This window comes from Solenopsis invicta, chromosome 8 (assembly GCF_016802725.1).
Source record: "Solenopsis invicta isolate M01_SB chromosome 8, UNIL_Sinv_3.0, whole genome shotgun sequence".
NCBI lineage: Eukaryota > Metazoa > Arthropoda > Insecta > Hymenoptera > Formicidae > Solenopsis > Solenopsis invicta.
The window spans coordinates 15,654,633-15,681,181 of record NC_052671.1 but is presented as its reverse complement, the minus strand read 5'-3'; the positions used below and the strand labels follow the sequence as shown (position 1 = coordinate 15,681,181).

The window sequence follows — 26,549 nt, the reverse complement described above, 5'->3', positions numbered from 1 at the left end:
CTATAATACAGTTCAAACTTCGTTTTACAACTACTTGCATCATATTTTTATAAGTATAAACTAATGATTTAAACAAAAAAAAATAAAAATCGATTTTTTCACCCTCAGGGGTGATGTTATCCCCAATACTCAAAAACTTTTGTATCTAATATTTTCCTTTAAAATCTATTCTCTTCGAGATATTTTAAAGTCTCAGTCCTAATGCTGAAAACCGTAAATTTCAAGCCTCATAATTCGAAAGTCTTCAATGAAAAACTTTATTATAGCATTTTGGAAAGCTCTCGAAGTCAGAATATGCAATAATAAACGGTGATTTTCAAGTGTCTCATAGTATGAGTTCCCACGCTTTGAGGTTTCACAATCACCAAATTTAATATTTACAATTAAGCAAATCATCACATTCCGTATTTTTCTATTAACAAGACTTTTCTCTATCACTGCATGCAGAATTTATTATCAAATATTTGTTTATTTTATAATAAATAAGGTTTAAAAACTCATCTCAATAAATCTTGTCAACATGCAACTTTAAAAATTTTTTTTCAACAACTGCACACATGATCTAATAATGAATTTTCTACGATCTATCTTCTGAAGATAGATTTCATTCCAAGAATAATAAGTTTATGATGGTACCAACCACATGCGTTTATTAATGTAGCAGAAACCTCGCTACCTCATATTAGAAACCTATCCCATAATAGGCGACTTTACCTTATATAAAACCACACAATAAATATCAGCACTAAGATTTAGCTTTTCATTCAATATTTATGTTTTCACGATGTGTATTTGTCGATGTTTTCTTTATTTACTTAATGTTTTAAATCTAGTCTCATTTTGATCAATTAACCCTTTCGTGCTTGACTTTTTTTCTAAGAATAATTAGCATCTGATTTACGATTTACTAAAAATTTTTAGAGTCACTGATTATGAATCTGTAATTAAAATTCGAACTGGCAAATCCAATATGACTAAAATCCAACAAAATTTAGTATTTTGTTGGTCTAACTACATTGAATTTGCTATTTTGAAATTAAGTAGCGAATTAAAAATAGTCTTTACGTTGACTTTCAAAATAAATCCACAAAGAACTCGTTATTTTGATTTTTGTGAATTTTTGAAGGATTAGGACGTATATGTCCCATCAGGTACAAAAGGATTAATTAGAAAAGATGAGAAAAGAAGCAAACTGAGATTAGATTCTACAGCTAAACGAACGCTTCTTGACATCATTTAAAGGGAATGTTTAACCTACTTACGTCTCATTTAAACAGAATTAGGTTTGTCTCGATGGCGTTTCATAATCTTTGATCGCACGTCGAACAGGCTGCCACATGGCTTTTACGTCGGCGCGCGCCCTTTATAGCGATTGTGCACTTCGTTCGGGGTTCCCCTGCGGGGACAACGTTCAACCGCTTAATTCTACCCGGCAAGCAGAGCCCGTAACGGCGTAATATCGTTCAGTTACTCGGAATACTTTTATTACGGCCTCGCGGAAGCGCGGCGCGTAGAGTAAGGGGTGGCTAAGACTGAGGGGTTGGTCGACAGCGGGGGTCGGCGGCGGCTTCCGGGCCGTGCTCGCGATATAACGAGGGCCATTATGATAAGCGGATGCATAGATTAGACATTACTCGTTAACCCGCCTGCTTGTGACGCAAGCTCGAAAGACATACAAACTGACGACCAACCACGTGACGGTCCTAATTGCAGTTTGTCGCAAAATTGATTGCTCGAAATTTTTCGGATAAAATGCACAATTACATAAATAGTTTTACCCCTCAAATATGTCTGTACAATTTTGATTTTATTCATTCTCGAGGATCAGCATGAGAACTTGCATTTTAAAAATATTTAGTACATCAAAAATTAACAATAAAAAAAAGTAATAACACTGGGCGACGTGATTTTATTGTTTGAATAAAATTTATCATTTTCTAACGTTGTTTTGACACCTTTAACCTCACTTTTCTCAAAAACCTGACGTGATGGAGCAATTTGCTTGTCGGATTCGTGCTCAGCGCGCAAAAATACATAGGAAATGATAAATTTTATTCAAACAACAGAAAAGAAGTCTAAAAACGGCGCCCTGTGTAATTAATATGCTAATTAGTCCTTGAAAGACATATCCTTCAGAGGACTATGACTGGATCATTCGCCCATACTTTATTGCATAATTAAAAAGTCGCTTCGCGTATAAATATAATACACAAAATAATAACAATTTTTAATTTTATATTATTCTTTATATTTAGGGGAGGAGTAACAGTTTGTTAGCATCATTTTTATTAAATTATTAATTTAATATCGTGATATTATTGGCTACTGTCATTTTGTGTTTGAAAACCAAAAATTTATTCAGTGAGCAATTTGATGAATATGAAAAAGTATGTAAAATTACATAAGACATGTCAACACAAAGATCCAACGATAAAAATTTTGAACAAAGCTCAACTTTAATTAGTCGCGTTTTCACAAACACACCACACATCTATATTTTCCTATTATTATTTAATTTTACGATTTTAGACATTTGCGAAGTAAAGGGGATATACGAGTAATCCTCGAAAACTAATGAATACCTGGATCTCGACTGACTCAGCTACCTCCAGCCACGAATAAAGAATAGCGAATTTTATGTTCTACTTTTAAATGTTAACAATATATGGCAAGAGAGTTCACATTCGAGCATCATTATTAATCGATCGATCTGCGATTCTGGATTACTGCTCTTGTTGAGCATACCTCGGTTACAATGGCAGCCGCGTTACACAACGGAAGTTCGCGTTCTCTTGTCCCGAAAGGGAACGGAGGGCGCCCCGACTTGTCCGAGGGCGCGAGGGGCGGCCCATAAAATCGGGATGTTGCGCAAAATATAACGACCGACGTTCTCCTGGCGCTGGCTGACGCTCCCGTCGTAATTCATCCCGACTCTCGCTTGCCTTCGCCTTCCCGACGACACCTGCGTCGGCAACTAAGCCCGTTAATTCTCGACACCGCGGCGCGCCCAGGCAGCGTCGCGCGTCTCCATCGGCTCACGGCCTGGTACCCGGTTGGCTTCCCGGTTGCCCTGTCCTGACACGTCCCGGTTCTCGATCTTTGCCAGCACTTATCCCTCTCCCCGTAGATAGCGCGCGCCCCGATGACGAGGGTGTCGAGGGCCTCATTCAGTATTTCGTGATGGTACACACGCCAGCGTATCGCACTTGACGCGAGATAATTAGGCAATGTGTAACAAGCGCGAGTCGTAAATATCGTTTCAAAGCGGTTTGTTGGGACAGACAGAGAGAGGTGCATCGGGTGAAGAAGCAATTACATGGAGAAGTTTGGTCGGTCCCGTACATCACAGAATACAATATTTCAGCAATATTGCAGCAGCATTGCAACGTTTCAGCGACATTGCAGAAACATTATGACGTTGTCGCGACACTGCTAAAATGTTTTCTGCTGTATGGTTTGCAACATGATTGGCTTAATACCAATCTGAAAACTCTGTATACCGCAAACAGAATTTAAAGACAATTAGTCGAAATTTCAATCCCATTTTCGACCTTTTACGCCTATTTTGATACTTTAAACCCTCAAATAGACCTCTTTTGATATCTTAAACTCTCAAATGGTCCTCTTTTGAACCTATTGAACCTATTACGGTTTTTATGGAGAGATTAAAGAGGTCGAAGATAAACCTCTCAGTGTAGGAATTTTCCGTTAACTGTTATTTTGAGGCCAAAGGTAGAAGCTCAATAGATTAAATTCAGGTCGTAAAATTTTGACTTGGAAATATTTAATTATTATAAATAATTACGCGTTTGACTAATCATGTGTAGAAATGGAGAAACATATATGTAATATAAATTTGTTTTCAAATGAAAGCTAAAGGAATGAATGAAGCATTCATGAGAATCTCGATGAGACTATTCGGTCCAGTTAATTATTTTCCCTTAATAATTACATTTCTATCTTCAATGCTAATCTCAGAATTTTCCATTTCATATTAATCTAAAATAAAACTTCACGGCGTAATGGATTAACAAGGTGGTACTTTATTTTTTTAAAGGCTGAGGAGGAATCAGATCGTGATATCGACTTTGTGTCACGCGAGCGCGTGTCTCTGGACATGAAACGCGCCGCTGGAAACGGACGAAGCGGGCGTAGGTGAGCGACGGAGCTACGACGGAAAACGGCAAACAAAGGATACCGAATGCGGAGTGCGAGAACAGGAGTGCCCGGGCATCCCCGGACCGTGCCCGTGGCTAACACACGTACCGTTATAATTAAAAGAACCGACAGATGTCTCTCTCTTTCGCCGTCGGCTTTTATTTCGTTACGCGACGACGGCGACGACGGCGACGACGACGACGACGACGGTGACGACGACGATGGCGACGACGACGACGACAACGACGACGATGACGACGACGATGATGGCAGCTGTGTGAAGCACGTCTCGCGTATTTAAATTCTCTGCTGCGGCGCAATGCTCGGAATTCTTTGATTAAACGAAAGTAGGAACGCTGGCAAACGAATGCATAAGTCCGTTAAGTGTGCGGACAATTGGTGTCACGATAATTGAACAAATTGGGATCGAGTACCCGTCTACAGATGTTATCTATTTCATCATAAGGAAATTGTGTGTACAAACATATAAAAATTTCTGTGATTTAAATTTTATTTTTCCTATTTGTTAAAAAAAATATATTCTAAATATCAATGTAGGAAGAGAGTTGCCAGATTGAAGAACTTTTCTTCAAATTTGGATTTTGCGACAGCAGATTTTTTGGGAGAATAAAAAATTTAGAAAAACGTTTAGGAAAGTAAAATATAAAGATTTATCATAGGGTAAATTGGGGTATTATGGCCATACGAAAAAAATTACCATAGTCTGTAATTTCTCCAATAATTGCTAAATAGTGCATTTTTAGAATCATTCTGAAAGACAATCGATATTTACAGTAATTCATGTGCGTACACTATTCGAAATAATCGTATTCTGAATATTATGTAATACTTTTACTTTTGACTACCTGCAAAGTTTTGCATGTGTCCTCTAAAAGCTGATATAACATCGAATAAATTACAGCTAAACTACCATAATCAACATCACGTATATAATAAAGAAACGTAACTTATAATTTGTACTTTTATTTTCACTATTTATTTAAATACACTATGACCATCTTTTTCTTACAATTCGAGCAAGATGCTCCATTTTGTTTTTTCATACATTGTTTTTCTTTAAATTATAGAAATCAGTATCGTTTTCTTACTTAAAAAAAATTATAATTGTTATGTTATTATTGCAATATCAGATTTTAATTTTTATGCTGCTATTGCAATATTATAATTATAACTAAGTCATATATAATTATATACATATATTTAAGATATACGTATTTATACTAAATACATAAAATTATAAGTTTTATTTATCACTTTAAAAAATGTTACATTCATTTTTAACATAAAACGTGTTTAGTTATCTGTCCCATGATACTATAGCCATCTTTTCCTTAAGATGTTTGATAAGATGGCCTATGTTATTGTATTTTGATAATATTAGACTTCTAATAAGAGTTTTATCTTTAAATGCAATAGTATTATTAACTTTAAGCTTCAGTGACGTGATATATCAAACATTAAAAAATAACAAAAATAAAAATATATTTCTTGCATTTTAAAGAACTATGGCCATCTTGTCCGAGTTTACCATCTTGTTTAGGAAATGTATTAATTTATTTTACATTATTTATTATATTTATTATAAATATTTATAATTTGACACAACACTGTGTAGGATACTCCGAAAGTTGTGGACAGTTTATAAAGATTTGCAAATTGAGATTATTGCCAATCATATTAAGCGTTGCATTTTTTATTATTTGAAAATTAAAACCGACCTATGTAGTTTCAGTTATTAATTATCTGATAAAAAAATGCATCAATGAGGGGGAGGGGAGGTGAGAGAGAAGTATTTCTACGATGAAGTATGTAAAGACGAGGAGCGGCAGATAAACGAATATTTTCATTCCTATCGCGAACAAATACCGTCCGATTATATATAAGCGTGACGCTACGAGCTTTTTAATTCCGCGCGACCTCTCATAATTCAACTCTTTCGTTAACGCTGATTCGACGAGAAATATCGTTCGGCCGGCAATAAAGTTTCAGGCCGCGGCGGCCTGATAAAGCGCGACACACATAAACCGTAAAACGGCTTATACGCTTTTTCCTCGGTGTGCCGACATTTTTCAAAAGGCGCGGATATCATCGGGGACCATCTAAATCATCCCCGCGTGCGAATACAGTGCGACCCTATGCTCGGCCTCCGCAAACAACTCCCACCCGTCCCTCTCCCTCGCTTACCGCCGAGAACAACTGCGCTGCTGCCAGCAAGCCGGTGATTTTCGTTAGTGCTTGCTCATCGAAAAAAAGTAAAAAAAAAGAGCCAAAGATAGATTTGAAGTGGGGATGCAGAGGAGGACGTGGATATCGTATGTTTGGAGACACACGGCTCTCCCGTTCGCTCTCTTTCTCTCTCCGTACGATCGTGCGCGTGTGTACGTACGCGTGCGTGTGCACAGCACCGCGTGTGGTCGCCCGAGATTAGCCTCGGGTTTATATCGGGATTACATATGTAAAACCATTAGGTTAAATCATTTTTTAAATAAACGCGCGTGGCCCCGTCCTCCTCTCGCGTCCAGCGGCCCGGGTCAGATAGGAGAGCGATCCTCGCGCGTTGCGCGAACGGGGAGGAGGGAGGGGAGGAGAAAGGGGGTGAGATTCAACCCGTGGGTGAAATATTCCGTAGCACGTTTCAACATATGCTCGAGGAACTCCCCCTCTCCGGCTCGCCGATTGACCGTTTCTGCAACGCGCCCGCGGAACGTACCACGTTCGGAAATAAATGAGCTTGCACGCGTGACAGATTAGCCCGCGAGCTTTATGGCGCCTCGTAAATCTGTCTTCTTTATTGTTTATCTTTCGACCCGAAGCGGTCACGAACGAACATCAGAATACGCGCGTTCAACGAGCATCGCGTTTATTTTTTTTTTTTTCGACATTTACGCCTGCTTAAACGATTACAATGGCTTACATTGCACCATGCAGCTTGAATTTAATGTGGGCCAGTCCGAACAGTTTGGGTTAAAAACAAGATCGCGAGCGATTCTTTTACTTTCATACAATTAAATTTTGTTGAATATATTTATTTTACTGTATTTTATTTGAATCCTGCCTGCACAAGTTGTAACTTTAGATTTTGTAGCGAGTCTCACACTCTGTCTGACCACCGAAGATTTTTTTCACTTAGCCGGTCTGACACAACGAGAGGTTTGTCTACTTGGATTTGGAACCGGCTATTAATGCTCTTGTATCTATTGACATAATCTATATTTAGATTTAATCATCATACGTCAATCTACTTCCTACTTAAATATTTATTATATAATTTTCTCGAAATTACCGTTCAAGCAGAATGTTTAATGTGAAAAAAATCACTTTTGATTTTTAGACAAGTACGGTTGTCGGCGGCTCGAAGTGCAACATAAAACTAAATATTTTTCGGCTGCGGTAAAATCGCAATCTGGCAGTTACATCGCGCAAACAGTGACTCGCGATACGATGGTTTTTAATATAAATTTTGAGGAATGCGTGGTCATGTGTGGAAGATATAAAATACCGTCGCCGGGCGTGTACACGTTCACGCTCTTTCGCCGCCATAAACATTACGTGCGCATCACGCCCAGACAAATATTTCTTCCACTCCGAACGCAATGTTATTCTGCATTTTTTGTTCGATCTAAAAAAATATATAAATTCAATTCATCGCGCGCACACGCGGAGCGATATCGCCGCGGGACCTGCGATTTTATCGTTTGTTAAATGCCGACGTGTCGTAAAGATGATCGGGGCAATAAATCTCGAGCGTAAACGCCGGCCGGTATGCTTCATCGTGCCGCGCACACGATAATTTCTTTTCCTAAAACTTTTACATCCCGACAGATTTGATGCGACGAAAGTAATCACGAGTAATCACTCGAATATTTTATTATCTTATTAGCCACTATTTGTCATTATCTATATAAAATTATCAAGATAATCATCTAGATAGAGAAATGACATTATCTTTATTTAGATTATTATAATAAATAGTATTTTCATTTTTAGATAAAAGGCGTTATCTTTTTCAAATTATCTAAGATAATGTGAACGAAAATGTGAGAAATATTATTAACCTCCAAGTTACCATTCATCCTAACAGGAAAATTTTTCAAAGTGATGATTCACTGCCAGTACTAAAAATCTATAGTATACGTAACTTGTAGTATCCAGATTTTTAGTACATTGGCAGTATATATCGGAACGTCCAGATTGCACAGATCAGTAGCAGTGCAATATGAAAGTTGCCCCCAAATTATAAACTTGAAAAGTTTTACAAGGAATTTTGTCGGTCATTATATAATGTGGATTACATTTTTCTTCTATTTTTTAACTTTGATTTTTAATTGCGTATTGATTCAAATCCAAAGAAAAATTTTTTTGTCGGACTAAACTATTTGGAGCACTTTTATCTTTCAGAAATCAAGATTTAGAAATAAAAATATAAACATATCTCGTATCCTAAATTGTTTTGCTCAATAGCAATACAATCTAAAAATTATCTAGATAAAACTACATAATTTTACCTTTTAGCTAATAAAATTTAATCATCTTTGTTTTATTTAAGATACATTTACATGTAATTTATCTTATCTTCATCTAGATAATTTTGAGTCATCTAAGCGCAACTGTTGCTAGCTAATCCTATCCTTATTAGCTATTATTTATTTTTTTTATTAGTTAATCGGTGACGAGAGAAATTTCATTGAAACTCGATACGAAAAAGAATTCGAATAACCATTATCTCACCCTGAGTCATGCATACGTCCGTGATAATAAAACAGTCTACATTTTTCTAGATGGTAATCGCTACTATAAAAGCTCTTTAATAAGGTCATTAGTCGAGGAGAGCTTGTAGTATAATTACACGTGTCCATTATCTACTTTCCGCTTCTTGCTGCGGGCGTTACGGCGCGATTCGCCTGTTTCGCAGAGCTCAGAATCTGGGAGCTCGCAGATGAAGAGCCGGCATTAGGGGTTTACGAGGCGAACACTCCCAGAGTGGTTCGGCGAGACGTTCGCGGTGCCGGCGAGTGGATTGGGTAAAGGTCGGCGGGGAGCGATGAGGGGTAGTTATAAGAGGTGAGAATTATTCATAAACATAGGCTGACTTTTCGTGGTGGGAAAGGGGGGAAGGGGAGGAAAGGAGAGGCGCGAATGGAGGGGAAGAAATGGCGTAGATTTCTGCCGCCGCGCCGCTCCCGGAGAGGCTGAAATCTACCGAATATTAAGGCAGGTGAGGGGTGACGAAGAGGGCAGGGCAAGGTCCTCCAGGCCGCATAATAAACACATAACGGTAATCCTTAAAACAATAATTAGCCGCGCGAGCCAACCAAGAGGCGACGATCTTCGCGACGATGCGCGGAATGGCGCCGCATTCGCAATTCGTTGTCGAATTAATACCGAGACTCGCGACGGTGTACCGCTACTCACCCACACCGCGACCGTATTATGCGGTAGGAATTATACTTACTTCCTGTAGCGATTATCCGCACGGAGGAGAGCAAATCGTTACATCGCGACTAAACTGTTGTTATTTACTGCCTCTAATGCACTCGTAATGTAGTACGATTGTTAAGAATTTTAATATCTCACAGAGCGACTGTTTTATTCACATCGCGAGATTATGTCGATTAATGTAATGTAGAAAGATAACAGGTCAAAAGGCTTTAGTTTTGCGCCGAGAACTTTAAATTATGAAAAGATAAGTGTGTGTTATTCGAACACTGTCGGAATCATTAGATGTTATAGATAAAGACTGATCACAGACACAAGTCTAACAAGAAGTAGATTTAATCAGATTAGATGATGCTAAGTGGAAAAACTTAAGATGGGTAAATCTGGATGGATATCTCAGAAACGCTGTAAAATTTAGAGTTCGATTTATATAGGTGTGCTGAGTGTTTCAAAATATATATATTTCACACACACACGAATTGTAACATTTCAGTGTTTTTTCAAAAATTATTTATTTATTCATGAATATCTATTTTGTCCCCTTCAAAGTAATCCCCATGAGATATTATACACTTGTGCCAACGGTTTTTCCAATCTTCGAAGCACTTCAAAAAATCATTTTTTTTTATCTTGTTCAGCTTCTCCTTCGATGCCGTCTTTATCTCGTCAAGCGTAGCGTAACGTCGTCCTTTCATGGGCCTCTTCAGTTTAGGGAACAAGAAAAAGTCACAGGGGGCCAGATCTGGGGAATACGGTGGCTGCGGCATCATTAGTGTGTTGTTTTTGGCCAAAAAGTCGCGCACAAGCAACGATGTGTGAGCAGGGGCGTTTGGTACGAATTTCGCGGCGACCCGTCTCATGCCCAAATCATTGATAAAAATCGAATGGCACGAGCCAATCGATATGTTTAGGTCCTCAGCAACTTCTCTAACGGTGATTCGACGATTGGCCAATACCATTTTCTCCACTTCATTAATTTTTTCGTCTGTTGTTGAAGTGCTCGGGCGTCCGGCACGCTCTTCGTCGTTCACATCTTCTCGGCCTTCTGAGAACATTTTGTACCACCGATAAACGTTGCTTCGGTCCAAGGTAGCTTCTCCGTATGCCACAGTCAACATTCGGAATGCATCCGCGCACTTAATTTCGTTTTTCACACAAAATTTGATACAGGTTCTTTGATCCATTTTTTTGAATAGGTAAAAATCGAAGACGATCCAAAACACGTGCAAGCAAAGCAGCTGTCAACAATTAAGTGAACATTCAAAATGGCCGAGCTTGTCGGCATAAGTGAGAGACATGAGTACCAACATAACGCCACAAAAAGATCGAAATTCGAATATACGTAACCCGCGAAAATTCAGAGTTCGATTTATATAGGTGTGCTGAGTGTTTCAAAATATATATATTTCACACACACACGAATTGTAACATTTCAGTTGGCATAATTGTGCAATATGAATTCGAACAATTCAATAATTTCTCACCTGAAATTTTTTTATTGACAAATTTCACGATTTGTGCTATATTTTAATTTGGACTTTTCGTAAGATGAAAAATAATGTAGGTAACGTACATGTGCAGTCGAGAAACCAGTAATTTTTGTATGCATATTAGATAGAGAATAAACAAATTTATAAAAATAATTTTCCAGTATTCTCATTGATAAAGAGTGCGCAAATGTGCTTTACTTGAATCACAAAAGAATTTTTGTCGTTAATCGGATGAGGCGAAAACGACTTCTCATCTTAGCGTCAACGTTTCGCACATCTTTTCTCTCGATGCAAACGAAACTGCAACATTCTTAAGTCTCAGGGATGCTGAAAACATCCGAGGAGGGCAAAAAAGGTGAGAGAGATGCGCGGGTCCGTCGGGGAGGGTAAAAAGGAGCTCGGAATGAAACGGAGTGAGACCGAAGGGGTGTTATTTTTTGTATGTGTACATTCTTAAAGCAATACGAATGTGGTTCAAAGTTAGAACGTTCTCTCTTTGGCTGCTAATCTTTGACTTTCTCCAACGTGGGAACTCCCTTGGATCAGTCTGATGATCCTTGTATCGCGTATCTAGTTGCTCGAAATCGTGAGACGATAACACGCTCCAGGCCATTGGCGAGGTCACGCCGCGCCGGGTCTACCGGAAGTTTCGCCGGCAATAACGCATAAACTTCATTTAGCCTTATTTAAGCCGGCTGGAAGGTGGCAGACATTAAATCCCCGAGATTCGTTCTAATGGCCGCGACTCACTCAGAAACTGCTCCGCGCGATCTTTTGCGCGGTGTGCGCGCATAATGCGCTCTACGTGCGTTCTTAATAAATTCGCTCGAACCCACGGCAGGCCGAGCGAAATCGCCTAAGTGAAACGACGAAAAAACTTTAGCGCAAACTGCCGCTCTTAATCTGGCCAGTTTGTTGAGCAGCGGTCGGTTGTTCCTCTCTACCTTGCTTTCCTCTTTTCTCCTCGCTCCTGTTCCTCTTTCGCGTTCCCCCTTGTTCTCCCTTTCCCTCTCGAGAAATAAGCGGTTCGTTCGCTTCCGGAAAAAGTTCGGAATTACGAATTAGCAGGAAGTCGGGAAGGTACCTGCATTTATTCTGAATTCAGCTTATTATGAAATTATAATGCATGGGACGACTTAAAACGAGCCGGTTACCCCTTTCGCGTTTACCGCCGGCGGATTAAGAGTCATCGTATTTCGCTATTAATTACCACTTAATTCAGACGCGAGTTTTTAGATTCACGTGATACCCATGAAACTAGAGATATTTGGTTGAGTTTTGTATTACGGTACTCCAAAAGACATCAAAAATTTATTTCGCTTAAAATCGTTAACGTGTTCTACAGGTATTGTTCAGATACACTTAATCAGATGCATTTGCAAATCTTTTAGTTCTCTCGAATTTTTCTCGACTATATTGTGATTCGACCGCTGACACGACGTTAGCGTAATGTTACAGAATGCGACAGCAGGCGGATAGGTAAGGTACATACGCGAACGATGTTCGGGATGCTGATCGACTACGATCGACTGCACCGTGATCCAGCGATGCGCGAGCGAGCGTAATCTCCAACGGCGCCCGTAATTGCGCGACGTTCTAATCGCCCGAAAGATTACGGTCGGGGGTCGGGGCGCAAACGGGGCCGAGGGCGGCGGTGGCGGCTCGGCGGTGGCACACACTACCGGGTAATGTTACGCGAGACAGTAGTCTCGGGTGGCATGTGTCGTTGATGAGGCGGTTAGTATTCAGCGGTGCTTTCCGGCCCCCCGGAACTTTTGAAAACTAACCGAGTAAAGCCACCTTAATTCCATAAGAGGGAGGCCGAAGGGGTTCGCCGGGCGTCACCGTAACACCCTCTTAATTACAGGATATTAGGACGCCTACGGGAGACACGGCGACGGCGCGGGGAGAAAAGGCAGATAGCGCGATTTATTATCCGCCGCTAACCTTATCTCCGTTTTTACGAGTCGGACTTTCTTAGGGCGCTTTTCTTTCCGGACAGCGTGATTCGGCAGGGGCACCGACGCGAGATACCGATCGACATTGATCGCCCCGGTGTCGCTAATTTAATTATTTTGTCACGCTCCCGTGAATACTTGAAACTAATCAAATCAAAATCATGAAATAGTATATATTTTAACTGTATCTTTTACAAAAAAATCTGCTTTTAAAATATTTCAAGATGTATATTAAGATTAAAAATAAATTGCTCTCTATTTAAATAATTTTTTTATTGCGACATAGTTATCCGTATTGTAAGATTTTCTTTTTTTGTCAATTATTATTTTTAATTTTAGATCTTTCTTTATTGCTTGCATAATACTTAAGGGACTATGTCTAGTTAGAAATTTTGGAAAATAAAAACAATTTTTTAAAAAACAAATTTTATTAAAGTATATACTGTTAAAAATATTTCCTGTAAGTTTCAAGTGGTTTTATATTGGCGTCCCTCCAAATGCTCTGTGCAGGATTACCGCGGTAACTGTATTGAATATCATTTCTATCTGCCCCTATAGGTCATCTATGGTATATTACTAAAAAGTTTTAGAGGCACGTTTTAAAGACAATAATTTTGGCAGAAAACAACAGGCCTCGAAGATGATTCTGTGTAAATTGAAAAATAAAGTTCTCAAATTTAATGTAAACTGCACTTGAAACTTTGAATGCAAGCTTTAATAGTTTTTCTTATAACTATATTTTCAAGATCAGTGACGAAGGTAACTTAGAAACTGTTGTGTATCAATCAATTTGTAATTTTACATGCTTCATCTAGACATCTAAATCTTTAATCGAAAGATTTTTTCAATGCATATTTTTTTTAGACGAGAAATGTCCGTTCTTTTGTACGAAAATCGAAACTTCAACTTTAAACAGCCGCAATTTTGTCCTAATTCAATTTTTTGGAAAAATTGAACAATTGAAGACTAGAATAACACATATATTAACTAAACTTTTTTGAATTTTTGATCTCATATAATCCAGTTCTGAACAACATTGATTACCACAAAACGTATTTGAAAAAAGGCTTCCAAGGGGCATTGGCTGCAACCTTGTTACTAATTAATGTTTTTACCCAAAGAAGTGACAAAGTTTTCGTTAAACTTTGATCCTTTGAACAAAAAAACTTTTATATAAAAATATGCGTACACTCTTTCAAAAAAATTGACAAAAAATCGTGTTTTATAGTCAGGAGACTAGACATAAACTCTTAAGCGCAATTTTCGGGCAACATAGAGATTTCCAAGATCAATATGTACTTACGTGCAAAGAATCTCTTCTTTACCGCCTTCGTAAACGGCGTCCTTGCCCCATCGCTTCGGTAATTCCATGAGAGCGATACCCAGTTTGCCCCATAACGCCAATTGCGTTGCTGTCTCGTTTATCAGTACATTTGTGACCTCAAATATTGGCGGATCCGTTGGTTGTAGCGTCTGTAAAGAATAAATAAAATAACAAATATTAATTATCACATGAATGTTATTTAGTCTTAACAAAAATACCATTTATCATTTTATTAATAAAATATAAAGAATTAAGGTTAAGGCTCCCTAATTTTTTTTAATTTTACTTACTGATAAAAAGATGCAACGCATTACGGAATGAAGAAGTCGCTTTTAATTAAGATACAAACGCGAGAGACATACACGTAAGATTAACAGATATTTTGCCGCGGCTAGAATTACATCTCGTTTTCAGACAGTAAAACGCGGATATGTATTTATGCATCCGTAAAGATCTCCGAGCAAGGATCTCATCAGCTTGGACCGCGTTTTCATTAATTAAAATTCTAAGAAAGCAGGCGAAGCGAGAAAGAAAAGTGGTATGTCGCCGATCCCGAAGGCGCTCTTGCGCAAGGTATAAATTCATTATTACACGAGCCAGTAAGCACGCCGCAGGATTCCTCGCCCGATCGCGCGCCGTTTTCTCCTTGGACCCTCCGTTTCCTTTTTTTTCCATCCCCCCTTTCCCCAATCCCGTCTATCTACCTATCTACCCGCGAGATATCTACCCGTCCCATTGCCTCTCCTGCCTTCCGAGACGCGCATCGTCTATCGATTAAAAACTTTATAATACGATCCCGCTCCTCGTTTGTTTTCCAGTTTGATTTTTATCATGCCGTCCCGGGAAAAAGGCAGGTGCGCAGCGTCGTCGCCCGCTCTTTTCCCCCTTTGCAACCTCCTGATACCTCTTCGACGTTCTTCGCCACCCCCGCCGTTCCACCTTCTTGCCCCGATATTTAATTTCGAACTAAGTTCGCCAACGCGAACATCATTACGAGGCGGCATCCCCGCAGGTGGGGTATCGGCGTGTATCAAGGGGCAATTACTTTTTTTTTCCTACCCAGAGGCTGGTTATTCCCCAGGTTTCTCTGATGGGGGAGACTTCTTCGTCTCGATATATCGGGTATCGCGTTCAACGTGACATCGCGAAAACGCAGACTGCGAGCGAACGAAATGAATTTACATGAAGCATGCTATGAATTTTAAAAGTAAAAATGCTTTAATTAATAAACGTAATTAATAAAAAAAAAAATGTTGGAAAAAATACGGAGGTATATTCTGACAAAATTTTATTTCTTTCAGAACTTATTGTTTACTAAGACATTATTGCTTCACTAATCAGCAGTTATACTATGTCTCGCATCAAGAGTAAAATGATAAAATTATTGTAACATTAATTTGAACAAGTCATCCTTTCCTTTTCAAATAAACAAGGAAACTATTACGATTTGTACGATTAACAGAAAATCGAATTGCCATAGCAAGAGCGCGAAAACATATTCGCGCTATGGTTCATCCAGAGCATTCCGGTGGCAGCGAGGGGTAAGGGCTGGTTGAAAGCCAGGGCGATAAAGGGTGTCGGACGATGGTACGCGCGGAAGCGACGGCACCGGAGTATGAGCAGGAAAATGGAAGGGTATAAAAGGGGTGGTGAAGAGCGGATGGGGAGGGAAAGAGAGAGGCAGCGCGGGATTCCCGGGTACCGATGCCGACACACCGGCGCGCGAGGCTGTAATGCGTTATTAATGAACACCAAGAATTTCATTAAAGATTGTTTGTATATCAAACTGTCCACTAAATTATGCCCTATAACCCCCGTGGCGCCTTCACGCGCCTGGAAACTATTGGCTGCCGCAGTAGCGTTGCCTTTTCCAAGCCCCGCGTGCCATTGATGATCCGCCAGGCGGGCAAAAGCCACACTCGCCGCGGTAAAAAGCGAACGAGTTGCTCCACGTGGATTATTGGTCATGCTTGTTGCGCGCTTCTTCGTTAGCTAATTTATTTCATTCAGTCGATCGGTCGACAACGCTCGCGATATTCGTCGTCCGTCGAAGTCAGTTATTTCGCGACCTTTGGGACATACATTATTAGGAGGGACGATATAGGTAGCTGGGACGTGGCGCGTGCGACGAGAAGCAAGAAGGACGATGTGTATGTGAACGAGAGAGAGAGAGAGAAAGAAAACGAGGGTTGTGAGAGGGCGAGTGCATGAACGGCGAAGAGTCAGAGAGAGAGAGAGAGAGAGAGAGAGAGAGAGAGAGAGAAAGAGAAGAGGGTAGGGCATGGATAGCACGTGGGTGGAGGGATACAGTTAATCGTTGGGAAGCTATTAACTTCGGACTGGAATGCCCCATAGCGCCTCATTTCGTTCAATGCAAATTTACACCCAACGCCAACCACCTAGCGCACGCTCTTCGTTCCCTTTCGGTCGCGAAAACCCGAACTGGAAAACGAATGTGGTGCTCTATCAGCAATAATTTTTTTTCGTAATATCGGTCTTGGATGTGACATATATTTTTACTTTAGCGAATGAGAGAGAAAAAAAGATTGCGTATGCGGTTACCAAAATATAAAGTAAAAACAGTAAAAGTGTATATATTTTTAAAATAAAGATCAAATTATGCTTTAAGTTTAAGTTCAATAAATGTTCAACTTAGATATGTTCAAAACGAAGACAAGCATAAAAATATTAGAGCAGATGATGATGTATTACGGCCCTACATTTACATTCATATTTTGTACAATAACTTTTTTAATATGTACATTTGAGTATTTTCCCTATTATTTAATATTTTATTCGGTTGTATTAAAAATTCGGTTGTTTTAAAGATTATGTTTATCAATGTTTTTGTCCAATCATTTTTAGATTGAATGGTATGAAATATTTATTACTTAGGATGCAATTTATAAAATTGCGACAATACTGCATAATAAATAAAAAAAAAACAGAAATAATATAATATGTGCTCCATTTCTTCTACAAAAATAGATTTGAAAAATTGTTTTTGTTAAAAAAATATACATTGTTTTGTTATAACATTATATATTTATTCAAAGTAAAGATAAAATATTGCAAAATATATGCATTTATATTACGTAACTGCTACCACATACAGATTGCAGTACTGAAAATTTATAATTACGTGTAGTGTAAACTAGATTAGCAGTAGAACTACAGTCAATTATCAAATAATTACTTTGATTTAGAAATTTCGAAAGAGAGGCTGTATTAGATCTGTTAAGATGTCAGCACACTTAAGAGATTGCAGTAGCAAAATTCCATCTTACTGTTTAACTTTGCATAATTCAAAATGAGTGCAGCCGAATAAAATGTTAAATAACAAAGCGTGTACATATATTCGCGTGACAATATGTCCAAATTTAAAAGGAGTGAGAAAATATGTGCAATTAAATGTTAAAATAAATTTTGAAAAAGTTTTGAAATGTTCCAAAGTAAACATATCTTATTAGAAGTGTCGACTATCCGTGTATTGGCATATTAAACAAATGATTTCATAAGTAATCACTTGTATTTGCCTAATAAAATAGCCATGCTCACAAGAGTTTTAATATCACCTTCTTCTCTACACTTTTACTACAATTTTTTTAAAAAAAGTTACGAAATTCAAGAAGTTGGGCATACTGTGTACAGATATAGAGAAAAAAAAAAAATATTTGATGCAATGCTACAATTAACATAAGATACATGAAAATAAAAAATATATATTTGGATGAAATCTTAGCGAGCTTAATAGGGATTAAGGCGACGAAGAAGATTCAGCTCCTTCAACTTATCCAATTTGGTTGTCTGCTGTAGACGATCAACGTCGTAATCGGCGGCCCGGTTCGCAGCTCCATGAAACTTGGACCCTTCTGCTTCCATCGTCGCCTCTACCTCCCTCTCTTCCCCCGATCGTGCCACCATCGTGTTGCCTTATTAGTTTAGAACTTAGGTTTACCGTAAAGTCGCGCGTGTCACTTATGATCAAAGTCTGCTTGCTAGACGACGAGTCTGAATTTCGCTTTTCGTCGAATTGAATGTCTTAGGACCTAGGACAATTCCAGCTTGCGCTCGTGACCGTCGATTCTCGCGCGAGGTCTTTACCACTTTATGTATACGCATTACTCCTCGATAAAATGTATTTAATGGCGAAATTAAGTATCTATTTAAGTCGCATGCAAATATGTCGGTTAATGCATGGAAAGACGCAATCCGGATCTTCGGCGATGTATTCCTTTCGTATTGTAGCGTTTAATTGTTGTTTGCCCGGCACAAATATCGGTCCAAGACAAATCCCGGACGCGAGTTGTCACAGCCGGCCGAAATATCGCGCTCGGTGCGCGCGACTTAACGCGCGAAATTGCGCGCGTACGGCGAAGCGGACCTGACAAATGGCGATGTAACGGGTGCTCAAGATACACATAGTTAACAGCGAGATGCGGCGCGAGTTGACTAACGACGTCGGGCGTTCTCGCGCTATATAATTTCAAAACACACGCGGGCACGCGGCCGAAATGTCGCGTATACAGAGGGGAGGAGGGACGGAAGCGCCATTGGGGGGGAGGGTTGACCCCAACGCGCGAACATTGCGAGCGTCCTGACAGCGCCTTAATATGAACAAATGCCGGACTATATCTCAGCTCGGGTTTGCTTTGCATTATTCGGCTAACGTCCTCGTTTGCCATCCTTACGCAGATGCCTTACATTATGGCGACCGCTCTTCACGCGAAATGGCTGTACTTCTCTTTTCGCAATAACGCGCGTATTACCGAATGCGAATTGATACAAATGTAGGAGGGGGAAGGGGAGGGGTGTTCGCTCGAGTTGCAACGTGCGAAAATATGCTTCCGAAGTTGCCGGATCTGGGCGCGCATTCTACGAAATAATATATTCCATGATGATGATAACAACAGCAATACATTAAGTTTTTATCAATTTGCGTGACTACGTGATATGCGTGACGTTAGACGTATATTTATACGAACAAGTAAAATTATACCATTATCGATTGGGGTGAGAGTCCCATTGCTCGACTCATTGTTAGCGAATGATTTTTCGTTTCATTTAATACGGCGTATTTAAAAAGACGGAAAAGAAAGAGATTCGAGAGGGCGAGGAAAAACGTTTAGAGAATGAGTTAAGAAGGGAGGCAAGCTCGGGATATAAGTCGGATTTTAAGAAACCGTGACAAGACTCGAGATGTCTATCCGACTGGTGCTTAGCGAGAGTTCGCGCAACGGCAATGTTAATGGATCCAGCTCTCGCAGGGGGAAGGAAGAGCGAGAAGAGGAAGAAAAAGAGAGAAAGACGGGGAAGTGGAGGGTGAAGAGGCGTGCGGTGGGGACCAAGGAATGGATGTGTTCACATTATACCCTCTGTTCTTTTAATTTCTTCAAAGGACCCAACCTCGCGACACCATGAGCATCCTCGCCGAAGCTTGCAGTCTTCATCCTCTCACCCTCGCCTCCGGATTAATAAGGCGTCGACAATGTAACGTCTCTTTTTTCCTCTCTCCTCCCCCGAACGGGATGGCAGACAGCTACCTAAAGTGAATGAAGGCTCTCGGTAAGAGGAAAAGCAACAGGGAGGGTACTTTCTTACCGGTACTTAGCGGCGGGATGAGCCGAGCTGCCATTAATAAATGTGTTTCTAGTGAGTGAGCGAGAGAGAAAGACAGAGATAAAGAGGGGGAGAGGGAAAGAAAGAAACAACAGTGCGGAACATGGCACCTTCTCGTTAGGCTCTGCCGACGACGACCCCGTGGAATACGTCTTAACGAGGAGAAAACTTTTAAATGCGCGGAAGCGTCATTCGTCGACGTCGAAAGACGTCTCGTCTCGTTGTGTCTTTGCCGTATCAGCCTTACCAAACGCGGGATCAATCGATGATTATTAATCAAGTCTCGTGAACGTTGAGGAAAGCAAACGCAGATAAGATATGAGCACGTATTAATACGTGATATGCGTGACGTTAGACGTATATTTATACGAACAAGTAAAATTATACCATTATCGATTGGGGTGAGAGTCCCATTGCTCGACTCATTGTTAGCGAATGATTTTTCGTTTCATTTAATACGGCGTATTTAAAAAGACGGAAAAGAAAGAGATTCGAGAGGGCGAGGAAAAACGTTTAGAGAATGAGTTAAGAAGGGAGGCAAGCTCGGGATATAAGTCGGATTTTAAGAAACCGTGACAAGACTCGAGATGTCTATCCGACTGGTGCTTAGCGAGAGTTCGCGCAACGGCAATGTTAATGGATCCAGCTCTCGCAGGGGGAAGGAAGAGCGAGAAGAGGAAGAAAAAGAGAGAAAGACGGGGAAGTGGAGGGTGAAGAGGCGTGCGGTGGGGACCAAGGAATGGATGTGTTCACATTATACCCTCTGTTCTTTTAATTTCTTCAAAGGACCCAACCTCGCGACACCATGAGCATCCTCGCCGAAGCTTGCAGTCTTCATCCTCTCACCCTCGCCTCCGGATTAATAAGGCGTCGACAATGTAACGTCTCTTTTTTCCTCTCTCCTCCCCCGAACGGGATGGCAGACAGCTACCTAAAGTGAATGAAGGCTCTCGGTAAGAGGAAAAGCAACAGGGAGGGTACTTTCTTACCGGTACTTAGCGGCGGGATGAGCCGAGCTGCCATTAATAAATGTGTTTCTAGTGAGTGAGCGAGAGAGAAAGACAGAGATAAAGAGGGGGAGAGGGAAAGAAAGAAACAACAGTGCGGAACATGGCACCTTCTCGTTAGGCTCTGCCGACGACGACCCCGTGGAATACGTCTTAACGAGGAGAAAACTTTTAAATGCGCGGAAGCGTCATTCGTCGACGTCGAAAGACGTCTCGTCTCGTTGTGTCTTTGCCGTATCAGCCTTACCAAACGCGGGATCAATCGATGATTATTAATCAAGTCTCGTGAACGTTGAGGAAAGCAAACGCAGATAAGATATGAGCACGTATTAATATTCCTCTATTCAAAACATTTTTGAAATATAATAGCTATAGTTTTATTACATTTAAAATATTATATACATATATATATATATATAAACAATTGAAGGTTTCTTACAAAATCAAACAAGTCAACTTTTTTTTTTTAAATTGGGTTATGACGCCAAATTATTCTCTATCAATAGCGTTACATCATGAACAATTTTACTTCGGTTAAGAATTAAAACAGGAAATATAAATAGGAGAAACTGGGGCTAAATGCCCCATATTTTAGAATTTCGAAGCTACAACTTCTCAGACAATTGATTGTTATAATTGCCTATACAAACGTGATAGAGGCAATCTTTCTCTATATGTTAAAGCCTAATATGATCCTGTTGATCATACGAGTACGTTTTATTTTATAATAATCAAAATATAAACGTGCAACAACGTGACCATTTTGCCCCGATACTGAGATCAGTTGGTTAGTAGAACCTATAAGGCTTAGTTTTTCATTATCTAATTAACTGACGGTTAAATTTTACTTGATGTTTCATCCAATGGACTTCATCCATGATGATGCCATAAGTGAAGCTTATTGGCTAAAACTTAAATTTAAGTTTAATCATAAGTTAGATAACTAGATAATGAAAAACCGGGCCCTAGTAGCGTGGGACAAGAAGGCTCCGTATAAAATGTACGTAATCTGCACGTATAATAGTCAATGCCACGGCGTGACGCGGAGTTGTACTAAGCGCCACGGCGCATGGTGCCAGTCATTAAATATGGCCCAACTGACCCTGACCGCTTATCTACTTTATTTCAATCATTTTATGAATGAAAATTGCGTTTACTACTCAAAATAATATATCATACGTTTGCGAAAAACTTTATTCTAATAATAACACGTTACTTAACTTTATATATTAACGCTAAAAAATATTAATATAAAATTTCGGGAGTTTCAGAAATTTACTTTGTTACTGTTAAATTGGTTTTATTTTTTTTTAAATGTAATATTATTCCGATTTTAAAACTTAGAGAAAAGTATCTATATTTAAAAAAAATGTTTCGCGATTTTTTATTTGCTGTTCGTTTGAAGATAAATACTAAAAAAGAACACATAGTCAACAAGCCCCTGGTGTCATTTAGCCCTGGTCTCCCCTATAAATAGGTAATACGTAATATATAGAATTTCTGCAAAAATACCAAAGAAGTTAAGGTTAATTCCTCAAAATAGTAATTAAAACTTTGTACATTAATTAAATTGAATAAGAGTCATAAACATTAGTAATTTTTGCGTAAATCTATAATAATTCCATATTTTCTAATTATTAGATTGATTTAATAAAAATACATTTGTTTCAGCCTTCTTAAGACTATCTTCAGTGAAATTAAATCCCTCAGAATGCATAATTATTACATTCGCTTTTATTTAATAATTATGTATAATTATATGTATATTTGCCATTAAAATTAATCAAGGTTTGAAGTTTTCACGCGAGAGTCATTGGACTATTGTTTTTAAAACTTTGTAACTTCCTATTATGCTCGGAGAAAAATTATCGCATTTATACAAAGCAAAATGAAACTATTTTTGAAAAGAGCAATTTGTAAAAGTAAATAAAAAATTTGTAAAAGTAAAAAAAAAATAACAAAATTATTGCTCTATATTTTAGATAATATTTCTTTTTTCGCCTTAACATTATAAAGATTATAAAAAAAAGAAAATGTAAAATATAATATGATACAGATTCAAGATAACGACTTGTATACAACAAACTAAATAGAATTCGGGCCAAGATGATAATAGCAAGATCTTGGTGCTGAAATATTATTTCATATGTTTCAATTCATATCGAATTGTGCACCGTTACTTTCGGTTTCAAATGCAGTTCTTAAAGCATAATTAAATGGAAAATCAATTTAATAATATCGATACTAACTTGTATCTGTAAAATTCCTTCACTTTGAAGAAAGTGAATCATTTATATTATAAAATAAATAGGTAAATATAAAATATAATTAAATATAAAATTCCCTCAAGAACCGAACAAGTCTTTGTATTCTTTTATTTTTAAATTAATCCTCAAAATAATAATTTACAACATTTTATTCTTTAATTTATTTATATGTTCGGAAAAAAGTTCATATTTATATAAAAAATAATTTAAAGTTGGAAAATTTTTGTTTTCTGAAAATTTAATTAAAAATATAATTAGATATAAAATTCAAAGCAAGAATCAAATAAGTCCTTTTTATTCTTTTTCTTCTAAATTGATTCTCAAAATAATAATCAGAATAGCTTACAACTTTTTGTTCTTCAATTTATTTACATATATATTTGAAAAAAATGTCCATACACGATAAACGATTTGAAGTTGAAAAGTTTTTGTTTTTTTCAAATTTAACTAAAAATTTAAATTTAATTTTAAACCTATTTGGTTTTTGTAAAAAAACTCTTCAATTTTTTTTCAAATATAATATATATTTCTAGATAAATGTAATCAAAGAAGAGAGCTTTGAGAAATTCGAATTCGATAATAGCGGAGTTGTCCCATGTTACGTTGTGAACCATTTTCTCGTCACATAATAAATAGCATTGCTTCTTCCTACTTACAATTAACCTACGTCCTACTACCTATCGGTCGCGGAACATTATTTACCGCGTTTTATCGCGTGCGGACAATTTCGGCTCTACATTGGGACGTTGATAAAGGTCAGTTGATTTTCGGGACCACGGCCTCGGAGCAACGCTCCGCTAGCGCCGGCAGAGCAGCCACGGTTAATGAATCGACGTAATCAGGGGGCTGCGGGGTCAGGCGACGAATGACAATCGAGTTTTGTATTAATGCCCGACCGCGCCGCACCCACGGCGGACAGCCATCAGGCTGATCGCTCGTTTAATCAAGCGAGCCGCTAACGCGATTAACTTATTGCGTACGCTCTAGCCGTTGCGTACGCACGTGAGACACACGTGAATCAGCGATACGCGCGTAATTGCCATTAAGGTTACTCGCTTCCGCTTTCTACTCGCCCTCGCGCACTTCCGGCATCCCCTCTCGTGAAAGAATGCGCCGATATCACGGGGCATGTCCTTTTCTCCCGCGATTACGTATACTTGTACGTTTCGTGGCCACCCTTTTTGAAATGTTATCTTTCGCATTCGTCGGTTCGATAAAATCGACCAGTTTTGTCCTGTCATTCTCAGTAATCCTTTTCGACTTACAATTAGTTATTTAAACCGAAGTACATTAAACCACACGTAAACGTAACCATATGGAACAAAGTTTGCGAATTGATTTCCACGATAAAGAATATCCAAATTCCTCTTGGCCTTAATAGAATTTATTTTATCTATATAGATAACTTCTGTGGATAAAACTACGTGTTATTTACAAAATTATACACAATGACTACAATCTTTCTCAAGAATCGCAATAAATATGATATATGTATAACGCATCGCGATTTCTATTTCAAATTTTGAATTATGTGGAACTGTGTGTTTATCATAAATGCAATTTTGAATCACGTGTCATTTTATATTGCATACATTATTTTAAATTACATGTAATTTTATAAAATAGAATATTCTATCGGTTTCTTCATTGCGCGTTTGTCGAACCGCTTGCACTAGTATACTGAGAAAAGGTTAACTTAACTAAAATTTTCAACTTGATTAAATTTCTTCAATTGAAGTATTTATGTATTTAAATTAAATATACAAATGCTTAAATAAAAGTTCAAGTATTTTATGTATTTGAATTAAAAAAAATTCAATCATGTTGAAACTTTTAGTCAAGTTAACAACTTTTCTTCCTCGGTATATAAAAAAAACAATTGTAAGTATAGAATAATTTAAACTATACAGAACATAAAATAATTATAATAATTAATATACAATAATAAATTTAATATTAGACCAATGTAAATAACAGAAAAAATAAAAAATGCTATTTTTAGTCGAAGTGTATCTTGATGTTTAATATTTTCATATTAATTATTAAATATTGTTCAGTTCTGTTGTATAAATTGCGTATCGATTTAAAAATGGTACACATATTTCTTTCATATCTTACCGCAAAAACTCTCGTGCGCGTCTGCAACAATTTTAAATTTATATATTTTCTATGTTCTACGCTATTATAAATACAATCTTGTACAAAATTTTCACGAATTAATAAAAAGAAACAAAAATTCAAACAGCTTAGTTAAACTTGCCGAGTGTTAAAAATAAATTCAATAATCGGTACCAAATGTACATTCATGACATTTAAATCATGTGAGATGATAATTTTTGCTTTATGATTGCATTTACGATTTGTGGTAATTGCATTACCACAATCCCTTTCGCGCTGCAAGTGTAGAGTTAGAATAAAGAAAATAAATGGATTCGCGATCCGGCTTTCTGTAGAAATAGGTATATTTCGTCTCGAGTGTATTATAGTTAGACCGGATATAAAAACTTATATATATATATATAAGGGATGCTAATTTGAGAGCAATGCCCGAGAAGAACGCGATAATGGTATTGTCTGGGTCTTTTAAACAATTGCAATATACTTCGTTTTCTTTGCGATAAACGACGGCAAAATTTGAGAAACGTAAGCTCGATAAAAACGCGGAGAATCACGCAGCGCATAAATTAAATGGCAGGCAAACCGCGGTAATAGTTAGAAGCGTTTGACGAAAATCTAAACGTAACGGATAACCAAAAATTAAACGTTAAGCGAAATTTCGAGAAGGACACGCTGTGAAGAAGAGAGAAAGGTGACTTCTCGGAAATAAGATTTGAAAATAAGGATTCGACTTTGAGCAGAGGTAGAGAGCGGACGCGTGTGAGAGTCAGAATATTAAAGAAAGAATAGTCATCAAATACGAACCGAGCGAGCCATTATTCTACATTAAACCTGCAGTTTTCTTTCCGTTCAGGGACTAACAAGACTAATGATCGAAAATCGCGTGCGATTTCGCGATTAGAAATCAGTTGAGTATCGCTTAGCGATTGAAGAAAAAAAATGTCGGTTCTAGCGATAAATCGCAAAATCGCGCAACTCTGTGCGTTTGTCGAATGTAATTCTTAACGCGGCGAAAAGCCCTTCCTCTTGCACCACCGGCGAAGTAAAATTCCTTTCGACCGCGGGTCATCTACCGGCGCCTCTGCGGTTGATATACTCGTATTTTCTGAAGTGGAGATATGCATACTATATATGCATGTACTTGGACGAAT

The 26,549-nt window shown here is 38.3% G+C and overlaps 1 protein-coding gene across 1 annotated transcript in view; it reads right to left on the bottom strand.

Annotated features, from left to right (window-relative positions):
• The window catches only part of LOC105197170 (nuclear pore complex protein Nup88), a 97,667-nt gene that overhangs the window by 16,478 nt on the left and 54,640 nt on the right, over positions 1–26,549 (bottom strand). The window contains exon 2 of the mRNA XM_011163414.3: positions 14,367–14,536. Within this exon, the coding sequence (XP_011161716.1) occupies positions 14,367–14,536 (170 nt within the window). The remainder of the gene's footprint in view (positions 1–14,366; positions 14,537–26,549) is intronic.